The sequence below is a fragment of the Columba livia genome, chromosome 4, assembly GCF_036013475.1.
Source record: "Columba livia isolate bColLiv1 breed racing homer chromosome 4, bColLiv1.pat.W.v2, whole genome shotgun sequence".
In the NCBI taxonomy this organism is placed as follows: Eukaryota; Metazoa; Chordata; class Aves; order Columbiformes; family Columbidae; genus Columba; species Columba livia.
The window spans coordinates 9,246,677-9,265,258 of NC_088605.1; the positions used below are offsets into that span (position 1 = coordinate 9,246,677).

Below are 18,582 nucleotides of genomic sequence, written 5' to 3' on the forward strand. Positions count from 1 at the left end.
GGTAACACCTGCACGTTCCAGGTTGGTTCATGTGCCAATGTTGCTGTTGTCCACAAGGCTTCATTTTCAGTGTAGTTTAACAAAACTCATAATGGAGACTTCCACAGAGCACAGGGCACCATCAACAGGCCCTGGAACTTCATTTTTTCCAAGGAAACTTCTGAGATTTCATCTCATTTGAAACCTCCCAGAACAAAATCTCACTCTAAGTGAGTTACAGCTAAAGAAAGGGATGGGAGCTGCATATTTCAACAGAGTCCCTTTGGGAACAAAAGCAACAAACACAAAAATTGCCTAAGAGCCCCTCATGCAGGTGGCGGCGGCCAGTGTTGTCCACGGAGAGAACATGGCCTTTGAGGAGCGGAGGTAGAGGAGGACTACAGCAGCAACCATCCACTACATCGTGGTCCCTTTAAATCTTCTTCTCCACTTGGCAGCTCCAATTTTTCAGTGTTGCTATAGCAAATCTCCATGGCAATGACCCTGATGAGGGAAGGGGGGATGCAGGGGGGGACACGCATGCTCAGAGTGGCTGCTGGAGCCTCGCCTGCTCGCTACAGCTGCTCCAAGGCTCTGGCACCCAGGCGAAGAGAAAGATCAGGTACTTGGCAAACTGGTCCTTGGGGTGCACCGCAAGCCTGTGGCGTGTCGCTGCAGTGATGTTGCATGCGGGTTTGGTGTCCATGTGGGTCTGTGCTCATCGTGTCTCATTCACTCCTTTGTGGGAGGAGTGCTGGGAGCAAACTGCTGATTTTCAGTATTTCTCCTCGTTTCAGGCAAGGGGAGAAAGCTTTAATTATTGACGAGAGTGATGGCGTTGCCGTCTGTCTGGAGCACGATGCATGTGGCGGTTCTGGTCTTCTCGGTGGCTGGCCTGCTGAGTGTGAGGCTTGTGGTGGCCAGCCAGGACTCTGGGAGTGCCATCCCTGCAGAAAGTACGTACCTGCGCTCGCCCTCCTGCCCTCCCGCTGCACCGCGTCCTCCTCCCTTCCCTCCACTTCACCCACCGCAGCCACACGGATCTGAAGCTCCCTGGGGAACGTTGCACTGCCTGATTAGCGAGGGAGTAACGATGAATTTGTAACATGTCAGCAAAGCACATGAAAATAGCACTTACACAAACAGCAAGCAAGCAAGGGATTAGTAGTTATTTAGGAAAAAATACTAACTGCATACTGTGATTTTCACTGGAGCTTGTTTAAAAGCTCTTTGGTTGTAGGTCTTTTAGATCTGCTTCTCAAAAGTTTTGTTTCCAGGTTGGCCACAATACATATCACGTTCTTGCTAGCTTGGATATTATTAGAAGAAAATGTGTGTTTATTTCTGCTAGGGTGTTATATTCTGCTTATTTTAGTATTTAGCTGGAACAATAGGTCAAGTTCAACTGTCTTGTAACTACTATAGATTGACACAGGGGAAGTTGACCCAAACAATGTATTTGTAAAACATGTATAGATTTCTGAAATCCTGCTGCTATTTTGCAAATCTGAAAAATAGGTAAATATGACAGACTGGCTTGAGCACACCATGGAGCTGGGCGCTCTTGACTTGGAACCACAGCTCTGTATGAAATTCCTCTGTCATTTTGAGAAAGTCTCTACTTAAACTTTCCCAGCTCCAAAATGAGGCAATAGTTCAAAGATATTAGGGGTTGGAGTCAGTGTTCTCAAGAGTATTTTGGTGACAGCAAGTGGGAAGTAGCCACTCATTAGAAACTTACAATGTACTCTGGGATTAAAACAAAGGAAGGTAATTGCATACAAACCTATGTATAGTTCTTAGTCACACTTACTTATTATCACTGCTATTTTTTTACATGACTACCAAAATATTTAAGACAAGACCTGGTTTAGTTACTGCATTTTATTATATATATTTTTATATAATTCCTTTACTAGTTTTCAAATACACCTGTGTGCATTTGCCTCTACGGGACATAAATGTTGAATTTCTTTCTTTTTCCATTCTCTTCTTTTTTTTTTTTTTTTTAATTAGTCTTAAGTTTTGGGTTGTTCTAAACCAGATCTCATCTCTTATTTTATGTGCCTGTTTTCTAGTCATCAATTTACTTTAGTAAGTTTTGTGACAAGTAGTCCATTTTATCTCTTCAAGGAGAAAATCATGCTTTAAAAAGTTATATGTGCCCATTGTGTGTCTGTGTTAGCAGAAGGAAGTCAACACAGTTTTGGGAAAGTGTATATAGTAGCTCCTTGTTTTGCTTGTTTAGTGGAAACTGCCAGAACAGAGCTTTTGGCCAGGGTCTCTGACCCCAGTCTCATGGAGTTATCTTTTTCATATCCTCTGGCGAGGCCCCTGAGCTCTCTGAAGAGCCCTTGAGGAAGATTCCTCATCTTGTCTTACTCCTGCGTGTGAGAGTGAGGAATGAAGGGCAGGTCAGAGTGTTTCTGTGGCCCTCGTTTCCCCAGAGACACGCTGCTCTATTCTGAGTAATGGAGGCTGGTAGCATTGCTACGAACGCATAACAACATTTATGTCTGAGGCCAGCCTAGGAGGAAGACTCTCAGCTGACCATGAACTGTAAATTGATTTGTGCTGCAGCAGGGACAGAGTTTTAAAGCAACAAGGAACTCGGGATGCTCCTAATCAGCCACTTGTTGAACAAGTGCTGCATGGCTGCTAAGTGCTCCAGTGCTAGGGAAGTTCCTTTCCCTAGGTTTCCCATAGCAGAGACTCAGGCATGGATTCCAGGAATTCTTCTCAAATAAATAATTTATTCACAAGATACAGTGTAGAGCAGCTCGAGCTGGGTGCCTTCAGGAGAGGGACCCTCAGCAGAAAAGAAATTAGACACTTATACCCTCACAATCCAAGACCCCAGCCCCCATGTGTCACTCCGGGCTGACTGCAGAATTAGAGTGTGGGGTCTCCCCATTCTTAATTGGATCACTTCATTTTCATCAGGTGGGCTGTCAGTCAAATTCTGGACCTTCCATTGCTGTTTTGCACCTGCAGCTGGAAAAAATAAGTTCTTGTAATAGCCAAACCATTCTTCTTTCAGATGCTGTTCTGTTCCTTATCTCGAGGGTTGAGCTCCTTTATCTTTTAGCTTGAAGACTCCAAGGACTTTTTTACTTTAAAAAAGCAGAAAGTTCAAGGGTTCACAGCTTGCAGGAATTATGCTAAGGAAACCTACTTATGCTAAGCGAATTCTATCTAAGCAGTTTCCATCCAAGTTCTGTAAGAAGCAGGATACCAAATAACTCAGTAAGCTAAGGCAATCTATTCCCTCACATCCAGGTACTTCCCTCTGGCCATCAGGGTTCTTCCTGGTAGTTAACCTGTGGAACTCCTTCCTTAAGACACTACCAATGCTAAAAGTTTGCATGGGATTGCAGAACTGACTGGCTAAATTAAAGGAAAAGGGGCCTAAAAGGACTGTTGGATACAGCAGCAGTTGCTCTGGCTCAGGAGCTGTGAGCTGCATATTCCTGAGGACTGAGAGGGTCTCTGGGGACACATCTCTGCACACTTGCCCTTTTCTTGTGCTTTCATGATCATCCATTGTTGGCCATGGAGGTCTCACCCATAACCAGTGACCATGGATGTTCCCTGGCACAGGGACATGGCTGTTCTAGTAACCAGCTAGGATGGTCCCTGTCACACTTTTGTCCGTGCAAAGAAGCCATTTGCCTATCTGGAAGACAGAGTTTACTGCTCCAGAAATGCGCTGTCTCATGCCAGCTGCTCTCAAAGCTTGGGAATGCTCCTAGACCCATTTAACATACTGCAAGAGATGTAGCTCATGGGAGACAGAACACTGGGCCAGCCAGACCTTTGAAGTGTTCCAGCACAGACATTCCTGGATCTTTTACTGCTTGGTGTCAGCTCTGCTGGCTTTTTCTCGTCAAGGAGTGGATTGTTCTGGGCACTGACCTATTTTGGGGGGCAGTGCTACTGCAGGACACGCACACAGCTTCCTTGTTGCTGGTGCTTAAGACCATAATGTCAGCCCAGGCAGAATGGTGTCTGTGTGATCCAGCAAGAAAAAGGGAGCTCTAGTACACACTCTCGACAGGGATACATGATGCACATGGACCATACTAAGTGTCCTTCTGCAGGGCAGACCAGTGTGGTGCTTGATGCTTTTCTCTGTTCCAAGATGTGCAACAAGTGTGGTGAGGAGCAGCTGAGGGAGCTGGGGCTGTTCAGCCTGGAGAAAAGGAGGCTGAGGGGAGACCTTATCACTGTCTGCAACTGCCTGAAAGGAGGTTGGAGCATGGAGGGTGTTGGTCTCTTCTCCCAAGTAGCAAGTGATAGGACAAGAGGAAATGGCTTCAAGTTGTGCCAGGGGAGGTTCAGATTGCATATTAGAAAAAATTTCTTCATGGAAAGGGTTGTCAGGCACTGGAACAGGCTGCCCAGGGCAGTGGTGGAATCACCATCCCTTGAGGTGTTTAAAAGACTGACGGGTGAGGTTGTTAGGGACATGGTTTAATATTAGATTTAGGTTATGGTTGGACTCAATGATTTTAGGAGTCTCTTCCAACCAAAATGATTCTGTGACTCTATAGGACTGGGACCATACCTTTAGCAGGAACAATCTCTTATGGACCACACTGCATTAAGCCTCTGTCTCCCATTTGTTGAGAGAAATGTGTCCCTCTCGTGGGGACAATGCTCTCATGCAAGTGTGGGAGGTGCAAGAGTCACAGGAGAGATGCGTGAGAGTGAGTCAGAGTTCTTGTTAGCATTGCAGAGAGCTCCTGCTCTGTGTGTGGCACGGATATCTGGCTCGGGGTACCATCACCTGCTCTCCACTTGGCACACTTTCTGCCAGCCGGACAGCCAGGCCCAGCTTTTTATGAATAATGCTAATTAGCGGTGATTAATCATGTGCTTATACTTTATACACAGCACTTCGCATATGCAAAAGACTGCCTAAGTGTGGTGTTACTAATGTTTGTGGATTATTTTCTTTAAAGTTCAGTGCAATCCACTAAAATAAATAAAATAAGTAATTTCCCCAACCTCCCATTGCATTTACAACCGAGATCACCCACTGTGAAAGCTGAAATGTAGAATTTGAAGAAGAGAAGCTGGTCAGTCTGTTTTCATTAGCCAAGGTGCATTAAATGCAAAGAGTAAACACCATGTGCATGTGCAGGAAAGTAAATTAGACTTCCACAGTGCTTTCAGTTCCAGTTTATCACCAAGAAGAAGCCCAGAAGCATATTTTAAGCTCTCCTCCCCCACTTCTCCCTGAACACACAAAGACCCATAGAGTCTTTGTGCTGACAGGACCCACTTAAAGAATTATAGCTGACTCTTGGTAATTCTCATTATGTTAATCCACAAACCTGTTAAGTCTCCCTATGAATGATAGTCTGTTCCCAGCTGTCAGTGAGGAATTAATAGCACTCTGCTGTACTTTGTTATGATGTGACTTAAGGTTTGGTTTCATGATTGCTTTAAGCTGATGTAAGCCTATGCTGTCTCTGCCCTTCTCCTCCCCATAACCTGGCCTCCAGTCCTCATTCTATTTCTTGTTCTGGCTCGAGACCTTGGGCATCCAGGATCTGATCTGGAGAAAAAAAAATCAGCGATCCAGCTGACAGAGCAACTGCTTGGTCACTCCTGTGCGAGCGAGGGAAGGTGTGGGAACACATAGCCGAGGACAGAAAGCAGGGTGGGATTGCTCCTATTGGCAACAGCATCCATTTAGATTTGTTTAAGACCTTTGTGAAAACAGACCCTTAGACATCATTACATTGGGAGAATGTCCATGTGCATCCTACCGAAAATATTGTGAGCATGAAGACAGATCAAGTCCAGCTAGATTGGCCAGCTTACCAGCCCAGCTCTTCGGTCTGGAAAGGAGACACTGAGGCAGGGAGTGATGGAGAGCAGCAAAGTCGTAAGTGGGACAAAGGTGGTGAATATTTAATAACTGTCTCTTCTACTGAAAAATGAGAGGCAGGAAATGAAAGCAGCAGATGTTAACTTCAGAGCAGACAGGAATGGTATTTTATTCACTCACTGAATAGCTGAGCTGTGGAACTCATAGCCACAGGATGCTGTATGTGCCAAAAGTTTACATGGATTCAGGAAGCAATGGGACAAATTAACATGAGAATTAAAAAAAAGGAGGGCTTATCAGATGTAGGAACACCAGCCAGATTCAGGATATGCTCCAGTCTCTTGGTAGGCTAGAAGAATCGCAGAATCACAGAAGTGGGGGGTCGAAGGGACCTCTGGAGATCATCCAGTCCAACCCCCCTGCTACAGCAGGTTCACCAGAGCAGGTCACACAGGAATGCGTCCGGATGGGTTTGAATGTCTGCAGAGAAGGAGACTCCACAGCCTCTCTGGGCAGCCTGTTCCAGGGCTCTGGAACCCTCAGAGTAAAGAAGTTTCTCCTCATATTCAGATGGAACCTCCTGTGCTTCAGTCTGTGCCCGTTGCTAGAGGCTTATTCTTATCTGTTCCTTAAGCGTCTGCTATTGGTTACTGCAAGAGTCTGGCTAGAATAATAGTTTAAAAGTCTGGTTAGAGCCAGGACTTGGGGAGCTCTGCTGATAAAAGTCCTCTGTAGCTACAAGCTTTCCAGGTGGTGGGTGTTGCTGCTTTAGTGAGTCCTCTCTGTGCTGTTGTAAGGCAAAATGATGCAATAGCTGGTTGGAGGAACGACTGGAGAAGGACCCTCCACCAAGGAGGAGGGCCTGGGAAACTGTATTAGAGAGCGAATACCCCGTTATGTGGTGAAACTGGCTGCATCTGCACTATGGCTTTGAAGAGCAGTGCTGTATCAGGAGCTTCACGTGTGCTGATCCAGGACACATGGAGCTGCACAGGCCAGTGTTCTCAGTGCCACCGCCTTTTTCCTGTGGAAGCTGCTTTGATGACACGGCAGCTGCATACACAGAAATGAAATAAGCACTAAGGCATGATTGTGCCTTTCCACTTGTACCTCTCTGTCCACACAGGAGCACTTGACTGCCATAAATACCAGTGAATGATCCCACACAGCCATGGCCTTCATGAGGGCCTGGGAAGACTTCCCAGGTGGCAAGCAGTGATTGACTATGGAATTTCTGACTCTCCTCAAAGATGCCTTCTCCACACTGCCAGAGCAGGAGACATTACTTTATGACCTGTAGTTTGTTTTTTCCCCAACAAGTTCTTATTTTGATAATAGTTTAATGACAAGCAGTTCAAGGCATGCAGCCCCTCACTGAGGTGGAGCCAGGGCAGGGTGCTTTCTGAGACAGCTATAACAAGGGGAAGGAACAAGCCATGACACCAAGTGAATGATGGATTTACTGACAGCAGACTGAGGATGCAGGTTCTTTCTAAGGGCTCTTCTCCGTGAAGTCAAAACAAGTAAATTACTGAAATACTGAAAAAAGGAGGGGGTTGAGTGTCTTTCAAATGTGCTCAAAACCATCCTGTTACTTCGCTCAGGCCTGGAGACAGATTCTTTGTGAGTGATGCTGTTCTTATAAATGTGAGGACTTTGCCTCTCCCCATGTCCCTGGAACTAAATCCCTGGCTTGATCCCTGGATCGCCCTGACATGTCGTCTGCATGGAGGCTGGAGATGGAGGAGATTGGATGGGAGCAAAACAACCTCCTGAGCAGGTCAAAGCCCTAGAGGCCTGCTGGGGACCAAGAAGCACTCTGGCTGCTTCATTAACTGTGGCTGAAAAAAGGGCCTGAGATCAGTGCAAGGTGAATCATAGAATCATTTCGGTTGGAAGAGACCCTCAGGATCATCAAGTCCAACCATAATCCTGGCAGAGCAGAAATGTCCGGGTCCAGAAGTGAGCCATTTTAGTTGTTGCCAAGTCCTCTTCTCCTCTTCCTCTTCTGTGCCTTTTCCCTGCCCTGCCCCTCTCCGCACACACACTGGCACCAGCTGCAGAGCCAGTGGGGCGCTTCGCATTCCTGGCAGAGAAAAAATACAGCAGCAGGTGAAAGGAAGCAAGTACAGATCTGGCTCTGTCCCTTGCCAAGCTGCTCTGTCAGAGCTCCTGTAAAAACAGACCTGCCCGTCTGGTTTCTGAACCGCTGCAATCTGCTATTTTCAGCATATCAGCTGAGAATTAGCCCATGTCTGAGGAGGACCAAGGATTTCAATTATAAGGGGAGAGGCTGGGGGCTGAAGGCACACAGCATCGGGTAGAATCAAGCCTGGGCTGTGTTCAGCAAAGCACACACAGCAAAAAGCTCTTGTGCTTTTGCTGGTCTTCACACATTTGCACCAGGACAGAAACAGCCTCATCCACAGGCCGTCCTAACCTGGTACAAATGCAGGTAAATGCCTGGTAAATCAGTTTTCTCCTGGCATTGCGAAGTCTCTGAGTATTCCTTCTCTGTGCTGCTACACTCCAGATTTCACACTGTGACAGTAATGTATTCTGTACATTTTTCCAGGTCGTCCCTGTGTTGACTGTCATGCATTTGAGTTCATGCAGAGGGCGTTGCAGGATTTAAAGAAGACGGCGTATAATCTAGACACACGGGTATGTTTTCTATAGAAATACTTTCACTTAGCCTTTATCTCCAAGTGTCCAGGTCTGCCTGTCTGTGTACAGCAGACATGACATCTCTGCTGACTCACTTCCATTTCAGCAAATAGGATTGTATCAAGTACACATCATTTTTCACAGGCTGGAGAGGTTCATGAAAGATCATCTAGTCAGACTTCTTGCATAACAGGCTAAGAATTACCCCAGACAGTCTCTGCATCAAATAGAGAAGGAAAGAAGATGTATGAAGGGAGAGAAGAACAAGAAAGATTATTTACTCTTTATTTCACAACATTGCTTCTGAGCTGTGGAATGTTCTGCGGGCAGGATCAGAACGTGGATGGGAGAGCAAGAAGGTGGCAGGCAGGGCTGGCAGAGAGGAAAGGGAAGCACATATATTCCTTCCTTGTGGATTGATGCTCTGTGAAAAAGGGCAAAACACATTTGCTCAGGTAGTTATCACAGCACACTGGCCATTTTGCAACTTTCCATGCTGCTCTTGTGCTGCAGTGGTCTCAATGAACACAAAATGAGGGTGTGCTAAATGCCCTGATTTTAGCAATGCATACGTATGTGGGTTTATAAATATACACAAACACTGATGGGGTGGGACTTACCACAGTGGTTCCTGTGCTGTCTGGAGTTTGCAAGAGGCAGGAGGTCTCTCACCTCTAATAAAGACCTCTCCCCACCACGGACCTGTTGTCCTACCTCTCCTTCCCTAATAGCTCCATTAACACTGACAACATGACAGTAAAGGAACTTGTGGTGAGTGAAAGGAGTTCACCGCTACAACTTCCAGTTCACTTGGGTGCCCGCTCAACGCCTCTGACCAGTGCCATCTCTGTTGGTAGATGAGAAGGGCTCCTCGCTTCTCAGGTCACCCTCTGCTCAAATTGCCATTCACAGCAGAGTCAACCAAAGAGAAGGGCAATTACATTGCTTCGCCTTTTTTTTCTCATGACCTTGGGCAATCATGTAGGGCCCTCCACAATAAGGTTGGAGCGATTTCAGCTTTCTTGAGCTATCAATAGGAAACTGATTAGGACGGAACTCCGAGTGCGGTATGGGTTACATTGCAAAAGTTTCTTGTGCACTAGCGTAATACTAAATAACTGTTAATTGTCAGACTAGGGATAGAGGGGCTTTACCTCCAGCAGCTGTGCTGGGCTGTTCTGGAGCATGGCAGGCTTTCCCCTCTTTGGATCAGGTTCAGCTGAAATGTTTTGTACCTACGCAAGACCATGTGCAATCGCAGCTGTGTTGGTTCTTATACTGTCACCAGGCTTTACATGGGAAGTTAAAGGAGGTACTAAATTTCTGTCTAGGTTGCACTAGGAAGATTTTTTTTTTTTTAATGCAATAGAGGCAGCACAATTCCATAATCCCATTTACAGAGATATTCAGACATATCTGTGTTGGCTATTCTATTTGGAGGGTGGGGTGAGAAAGCATCCCATCAGAGGGCAATGCTCCATTGTAAGAGGCGAGACAGAATAAAAAAGGGAGAAGCTGGTCCCAGGGCGCTGCAAGATAAGCTTCTGTTTCTGTAAGGACCTGGACAGGCCTGAGAGGCCAAAGCACTGATTTAGGCAGCTCTCAGTATTACAGAAGAAGGGGCACAGGAACAGTGCATCACCAAACCAAGCATAACCAGTCATCTGGAACATCACTCACCCTTTGACAACTGTCAGGGTTTAATACTACTAGTAAAGAAAGGGGATATTATTGTCTTATCTCTTGCAGCCTTTGGACTGAGACTCCAAAGGTCTTTCTGGAAGAGATGCTTTAGTTAAATACAAATTATTGAATGAAGCAGAGAAACTAAAGTGAAATGCAGAGGCCAGGGCCCTACAAATGGCACAGTGTGGCTTTTTATTCTCTGAAAGGTACAGCCTCCATTTCCTTACTTAACCACTGGTGCTTGGCTCATGCTGACCAGCTATAATTTCCCAAGTTTTACACACAACTTCATTTAACAACTCCTGAGTTTTGAAAGTTGTTGTTACAAGGGCAAGGGCTGTTCCTATCAGGGATTTCCTAAGCCAGTGCCAACAGGGCCACAATATATTTTTGTAATTGATGCTTCTCTTTCATAGCCTTTCAGTTTACAATTGAGTGCTCCCAGAGCTGCTCTTCCTGCCTGTAAATATTTGTGAGTGACGCCTAGGCAGGGTTTGTGGTAACAGTGACAGCTTGTTGGCATTACGGTGAAATCCAATAAGTCTGTTTGATGTTAAGATGATTCTATGATTTCTACTGGGCTCCCAACAATGAGACCATTCAGTCATCTAGGATTGCACTGTACAAGCGAGGAGCAGTGTTTAATAACACCTGCCATTGCACTAAGCCGATAAGTGGAAGCAGGCAAGGAAAGTGAACAAGTCGTCTTTAATGCAAAGGTTGACGTCAGAAGTTCAAGTTGAAATGCATAGCAGGCTGTGGAGGGGAAGGAAAAGCAGTTCTGCAACAGGCTCTGCATGCAAAACTTGGAGTCTGAGAACAAGGAGTGAGCTGTGGAGAGTGGGAGCTTGTGGGGACAGAGGAGCTGCTGGCCAAGCAAGGCAGAGCCTGATGGAGCAGGTCCCCAGGTGCAGTGCCCGCATACTCCTTTGGAAACTCTGTGTCTTTGTTAATTAGCCCTTTGCTGTTTCTATAATAATTTGTCATCAGGCACCATGTCAGAGGAACACCAGCATGCTGAACATCAAAACTTTTAGATAATTTGTTAACAAGTGATTTTCAGCATGTAATGGTTTTTTTTTCCAGTGCAGATAGGACACGGGTTCAGGGTGAATTTAAGCCTCGTAACTATTTTTTCCCCTCAAGAAACTCTTCAAAGCCAGTCTACAAGCTACTTAAGGGATCACAGACCACAGGCTGAAAACCACACAATATGCTCAGGAAGATATTTCTTTTCAGTCACAATTGCACTTGCTAATGTGAGTTGCTTGCACCGACGATTTTATTTTGAGTCTTGCAAGATACTCAGCTTCTGAAATGATAGCTCATTTGAGAAATTCAGCCTTTGTTTCTCAAAGAGTGAGACTAGGACCCACAAAAGATATAAGTCACTTGATTACAGTTAAATAAATGATACTTAAATATCTTTGAGGCTCCAAAGTCAGTTTTTCTTCCTGGATACAGAGAAAAAAAGCTTGGAAATGCTTTTCCACTAAGACACTCCAAGAACAAGAGTAATTTTAAATTACTTCTATAAACATATAGAAAATGTTTATTAAGCTTTTGGTGAAGCTCTGGGGGCATGGCTCCAAATGGAGCTGATAATAGGGCAGCTGTCTGTAAATTAACTCAGGTTAAAAAAGGAGCCACAAACTCAAGTCCAGGTCTGACCTGAAAGATTAATGAGTTTCAGACAACAAGGTTAGACTGACAGCTGGATTGAACCCAGAGTTACTCTAGAGAGCCAGCAGTGTAACTGAGAGCACAACTGGCTCCTCCGCACATGCTATCTGGTGCAATTAAATTATACAGTCCTGAAGACATTGTCAACAGGAAACCATCAATCACTGAGAAGGAATCAAGAGCAGTGCAGTTGAAAGGGCAATTTTTCTCAGCATTTATAAGGGATGCTTTAATAATTTTGACAGATTACTCCCTAGAAGTTAGCTATGAAAATGAAAACATTTAAACTATAAAAATACTCTCCATGCATTGTGGTTCTGAATACACTTATTTCAGCACTTTTTCTAGGTGAAAACCAGCACTAATAACTATGATTTTTGACTCAGCAAAGTACCTTGACTACAGTTATGCAGAGGGATTAGATCTAATCAATTATATACTCTTTTAAAGTGTTGCATTTATTTTTTTCCCCAGACAGAAACCCTCCTCCTGAGAGCGGAAAAGAGAGGCCTGTGTGATTGCTTTCGCGCAATACACTGAAATGAGCACTGGGATTTGGCCAATGGACATTTATTAATTTTTAAAATGCTGTTCATTAAATTGCAGGAAGATACAGAGTGCAAGTTGTGCCACATTGCAAGGAGAACGATTTTTATCCAAACAGGTACAGCTCAGTTAGATCATTTATGCTTTGATCTGTTTTATCCTTACTCTACGTGATATTGCATCTGCTGAAATGTCAACAGAAGAAACAGTGCCAAAGTCTCGCTCGTGGTTTTTATGCAAGGATAGCATCTCGCTTTTCGGGTATTTCAAGCCAAAAATTGTCCTTGGACTCTCAGGTCAACACCTCAGCACATGGGAATTGCCATAGATCTGTAAAAGTCAGTAGAGTCAAATTCTCTAATGTATTTATGGTAGAATGTATCCCCAACATGAAAAGGAAGCTACTTTGCAATGATGCATAGCTAAACATTTACAAACACGCGGTCATGGCTTTATAGAGAAATTAATAGTTGTCACTGGCTGCTTGGCAGTCCAAGGAAGGTATTTGTTCCCGATTGTATCAATAGTTCAGTGCATAGCAAACACAGCAATCTGTATTATAATTTTAATTTCTTCAGAGCCACACAGTAGCTGTGATCTTTTTGGAGAGATTTATTAAGTATCTAATGTGATCAGTAACATTTGTAATCACATGAATACTGCCTGGCAATCGAAGTGATTGCCTCTGCCAAAATCTTCCGGAGAAGTGTCTTTCATTAAGCAAATCACATACTGGATTGAGCCACTCAAAGTGGCCCCTACAGAGAGTTTGGCAGAGCGCCTATGGAATGCCTGCGTGCCCAGGAGTCTCCTGCAAACTGAATTTTGAGAAATAATTAAATTCTCCCAAAACGGGCCATAGCTCTTGCATGGACTTTACACTCCGTAGCGGTGGGTTATAGTGCTGCTATTAATATTCCTGCTGCAGTCAGTGTGAGACAGGAGAGAGCAAAACAATTTAAGCAGTGTTAGTAGTAGTAGTAGTAGACAAGGTTGTGCCTTGTTACTCCTTGAAAAAGAACAGCAGATCCTTTCTCACTGTCTTCCTTTTTTCCTTTGTTTTGGGGAGGAGAGCAGAAAGTGACCCCAGTGGAATGTTCTTGTTGATAATAACAGATTTTTCACAGGGCTTAAAATATCATCCACAAAGTCTAATAAACAGAGATTTGTAAATCAACTAGAGCATCTAGCTCTGTACAGGCTAGAAACTTTTATACAAATAAGAGCAAGGGAGCAGTATCAACAGCAGTGGTTTACAAATTTTACCAATTCTTATTAATATTTCTGTCTGCCCATAAGTGGCTGATATTTTGCTGTCAGGCTGCTCAGTAAGTGATGACGGTAGTGATCTGTGTGTTTCCAAACTGCTTCTGTCCCACTTTATCTACCACTTTGGGCACAGGGAAACAGGGAACTGTGACCCACTGCCAAGTGACTATTTTGTGTGCAGTCACACTTGGTAACAGAAAGGAGCATATTACCATATACTCTGCCAAAGTTTTCTGAAAGGTATGTGGTTCTCAGCAACGAGAACCTTCCTTGCACCTGCATTTCAAGTAGGAAATTCAATTTGTCCTTTGTAGTATTCTAGAAAAACCCTTTACAGGTCACAAGGATCTCGTTTGTATAAAAGAGAAGCAGCATGACGCAGCAACACTTTGCTCCCAGTAACATTTCACTCCACTGTAGCACTGGTTACTGACCCATGGGAAGCAACGGAGCTTCTTATCATAGACAGCATTTTATTGGACAGATAAAACAATAGTTTTAATACAACTCCTTTGCAAAATACCAAGCTTAGGTTACTTTACTTCCACTTAGATTTCAACCAAAGTAATACACGGATTTTGAGTTGGCTTTTTGCAGGAGGTGGAGCTCCAGCACTGAGCAGGTGAATTTTCCAGCACAGCTCAGTTTTCCGGGGGCAGCGTGTATATAGTTTTCTCTTGCTATTATGCATGATTATTCTGCTGGTACCTTAAAGAATCTTGCGAAGTCCTGTTAGCAAGCACTGGGGTTTTTTTTGGCTGTGTTTCTATTTAGAAAAAGGTTTGCTCACAGATGAATTTTGATATATGCAGCTTGTTACAATAAAAAGGTGGAATGAATGACAAGTGGATGTTCTCTGACTCCCAAAGAGATCAGAGTGACACTGCAACTTTACAGTTGTAATGGCAGTGATTATTCTGTATGTATTCTTCTTTGTCTATAGTACAATACAATAAAAAGGCAAGATGCATTACAGTATTTGGTGTGCTTTGTTACTGATTTGAAAGATGATAGTGCTTATGTATTAAGAAATATCTCATCTTTAATTAGGTGGGAAAAACACAGAGGAAAAGTGCTATTTTGAATACAACAATAAAGAAATCTTGTATTTGGCCTAAATGTATGAATGTATTTTTATTTGCTGAAATGTAAAATCAAATTCACTCTTATTTGAAATGAAAAGTACTGTTATTATTTTTCTGAGCTGTCTTAAGGACCCCCTACTCTGTATTTGGTGCTTGTGATAAAGATCCTTATAACTGCTGGATGGCATGAAGAAAAAAATCCAGCTAGATAGTTTTAATTTATTATTGCTCATGAAGTTAATTTAAATTCAGAACCCTCTTGAGTCTGCACTTACTTGATGAAACTCTGTATTTTACAGAAGGATTTAATTGCAGGAGGCCTTAGAGCAGAAAGTCTGTTTTCCCACACAATACTCCCAGCACTGCTTTGCTGTGGAGCCAAGGCGCTTCTCACGGCCTTTGGAAACCAAGCTGTGTCTTCTTTTGGTGCAGAACTGCTGCAGGTAGCCCTGGGCTCATGGCATTTGTGCACAAGGTGAGGCGCAAGTGGGGGCTGGAAAGATGCCCAGACAAGTCCTCCCTATAAGAGGAATGACGTAATCATGTTAGTGTGGTGCTATCTCTGGGTAGGTAAGATGATGGATAAATCCTGGTAATTATCTCCACATCTCCAGAGCTTCTCGTACCAGAGCTAATGCCTTCTTTTGGTGTAACTCTCTGTTTATTCTAATCTAGTAATTTTGAGCTGAGTCTCAGGACAACTCTATGAAGATGTCTCTGGATTTCATTCTGAAAAATGGGAACACAATTTATCTTGCTTGTAATTAAGATTCCTGCTGGTAACATCAAAGCTAAGTAGTATTACTGCTAGCTGACTGGCTAGTGTATGGGCTGGAATTCCTTGCCCATATTTTTGCGTGCACCCTCTCCAGATGGAAATCTTCTATTTAGAAATGAGTTATATATCTTTGTACTCAAAACTAGCCTGTAGGTAACTCCCAGGTGATCTGAGCATCCGACATACATTCCTCATTTTCTAAGCAATCGTTATAAAGTGTGCAGGCAGTTCCCTTAAGAGCAGCCACATGGTTTCTGCGCCACAACCTTCACCTTCCCCAGGTTGGTACCCAGGGACAAGAGCTCATCCTGTGGAGGGGCTGCTGCCGGCTGCTTGTCTGCTCCCAGAAGACTGATCTCACATTGCTGAGAGAAAGCACTTGCTGTGCTGAAACAGGATAACAGGAGTTCCAGTTCAGTTCAAAGGTAATTTAAAATAAGAGAGGCTCTGGGGCTGTTGTGCCTTTCCTGAGGCAGAGAAGCACGAAGGATGTTTTTTTTCTTTGGGGCTGGCACAAGGCAGCAAGTTTTCCTCTCTTGGCAGATGGGGAAGAAGACCCCCTTGCCTAAAACAACGTTCTGCTTAGTCCTTGCCTGGCCAGGACTCAGTGAAAGAAAGCAAAGGGGAGCGAGTGTGGAGGGAAATCAGCCTTCTGCAGCCTGGCTGATTCCTGGCAAATCACTGCTCCTGACGGAGAAACCAGAGCGGCTGCCTCCTAAGGATTTATATGCTGTGCATGGCAAGGGGAGGCTGCAATCATTCTGAATGAGGGCAGTGCTGCAGACAAAGCCAGCACAGCGGTATCAGGAACAGGATTTGAAATGGGAAGCACAGAGATGTTGTACACCCCGATGCAAAAGAAGGGATTATTTTCACCCCTCTCATCACACGTGGCGTATGAATTTTCCAAGCTCTCCAGAACCCACCTTTGAGAGCTGAGCAATGAGATGCAGATGGAAGAGGTGGTTGTGAATAACTCACGCTCCTCAGCTGGAGCTGTGCACAACAAGGAAAGTCTCAGGGAGGCTTTGTGCTGTGCTTGTTCCTAAAGAAAATATGGAAGAGCTGGAAGCATCTTTTGCAAACTTTTACCTGCCAATTTGAAAATTAAGGGGAAACTAATTTGCAGGCGCTTTTACTAGTGAAGGAAAAAGGCAGAACTCACTTAAAGAGTGCTCTTGGCAGCAGGAGTTAAATAGAGGTAGAAGACTAGTATCAATTGCAAATACATATACGTATGTATAATATGTATATATGTATAAAATATTTAGCCTCATTTTTGCTCCAGTGGACATTTTGAACGGATAATTTCTGACAGCAGTGGATGAGGCAGGTCTGTCCGCTAAACTTCTGAAAAGACACTGTGATTTTCCAACTTCTGATTCTGGCTCTGCTTTGACCAGACCTCGAGGCTCTGTTCAGAACATGTACTCAGAGACTCTGCATCTCCACATGGGCAAAGGAAAGAAAGAATTTTCTGCCCATATGCTCAAGGTGATTTGTTGCCTGCTGGAGAATAATAAGACACTAAAGCGCCTTTGGTCTAGCTCAATATGGACAAGCTTATGCGCTTATGTTATGTTCCCTATGCATATGGCTAGAAAAGAAATTGAAGTTATTAACTTCCTTCCCTGAACTCCAGAGGGGAGGAACGAGAAATACAAGAAGGCTGTTAGAAAACCACTTCATCATTATGATCGTTCTTGAGGAGACTGAAGCACATGGTAAACTCCACAAGAGCCCATGTACCTCAAACTGGTCTCACCTGCTCCATCCCCAAGCTGGGTTGCAAAGGGGAAACAACTGGATTCCTGGAATATGTAGTTCCACTTGGCCATTGGGCTGAAAGATGGTGGAGAGGAAAAACAAAAGGACCAGTTGCAACACAGAGCAGTCATCTATGACAGAGTTTTATACAGAGAGGAACCCCAAGTATCTGCTTGCTCTGTCTTTGTGTAAACACAGCCCTGTCCCTTACAGGGAAAAAAGCATTAACATTGATAATGTTCATTAATGTCTATTATTAAAGCTTCAGTTTGCTACATCCGTCATTATATTTTCCATGCAATAGCTCTTTGCAGAAAAGTCTCCAGTAAATGATGGACCTTTTGTTCAGCCTGGCTTGTTTGAATGCATTCTTTGAACTCCATATATTTCTGTTCATGCTAAAATCATCACCAGAGCTGTATTTTCAACACTGTGGGACAAATTCTACCCTTATATGCCCACCTGGGATTCTTCATGAACTCACTGGAAACCACAGGAGGTGACTCAGGCCTGTTTCGCACTATCACGGTGCTTTGTTTACTCTGTGTGTGCATAAAATAACTGACTTTGGATTTCCCACAGTTCCCTTACTGTATTGTAAAAGGTTCTCCTGGGGAGAGCAAAGCCCCTGTGCCCTGTCTCTAGAAATACAGAACAGGGGATTAGGGCTAAACAAATTTGATCCTATAAATTGTGTTTCTCAAGCTTATCACAAGTTGGCTTCAAAATTAAATGTTATCCATAGTTTAAGTAATGACCATGTGAAATAACAAACAGGAGCCTAATGTTTCTGTAGTGGTGCAGAAGGTACTTCATCATCTTAAAAGCATTAAGGTACTAAAGACAGATGGTGTCTGCAGCACCGATTACTGAACATAACTGTTTTTTTCTAACTGTTAATACACCAACCTGCTTTTACTAGCCTGTGTGTTATAGACGGGGACAGAATGATGCTTCTCAAGAGGAGGGATTCTCTTTACATCAGATTTCATTCCATATAAATAGATGGAAAACATGAGGTTAAACTGTGCATCTACACATTTTTTTGAAAGACACAATAATGCTATTATAACAAATCTGTCTTCTCTGACATTTAATTCATTTTATTTGCTTCAGAAACTGCACCTGGATCTCACTACTCAGGTGTGCATGGGAGTTGAATGTAAAGGATGTAAAGCTCCTCAGTAGCAGCTAAGTGTAGTATCAGCCTGAAGAATAATTTGGAAATCAGGAATTCTTGAGCTGTGACACAGCTTTGTCACTCAGGTGCTTTGGGGTACAGG

General features: G+C 43.9%; 1 protein-coding gene across 1 annotated transcript; it reads left to right on the top strand.

Moving 5' to 3' along the window:
• The first annotated feature begins 57 nt into the window (after positions 1-57).
• Positions 58-14,647, top strand: NICOL1 (NELL2 interacting cell ontogeny regulator 1). Its single transcript, XM_005498469.4, has 4 exons — positions 58-601; positions 777-935; positions 8,394-8,482; positions 12,333-14,647. The coding sequence occupies exons 2-4, from the start codon at positions 812-814 to the stop codon at positions 12,345-12,347; spliced, it is 228 nt and encodes a 75-aa protein (XP_005498526.2). The 5' UTR covers positions 58-601; positions 777-811; the 3' UTR covers positions 12,348-14,647.
• The last annotated feature ends 3,935 nt before the right edge of the window (positions 14,648-18,582 follow it).

Coding starts and splice junctions, on each gene's coding strand:
- NICOL1 (XM_005498469.4), top strand. CDS start 812: ATGGCGTTGCCGTCTGTCTGGAGCACGATGCATGTGGCGGTTCTGGTC. Junction 936..8,393: donor GAGTGCCATCCCTGCAGAAA/GTACGTACCTGC, acceptor ACATTTTTCCAG/GTCGTCCCTGTGTTGACTGT.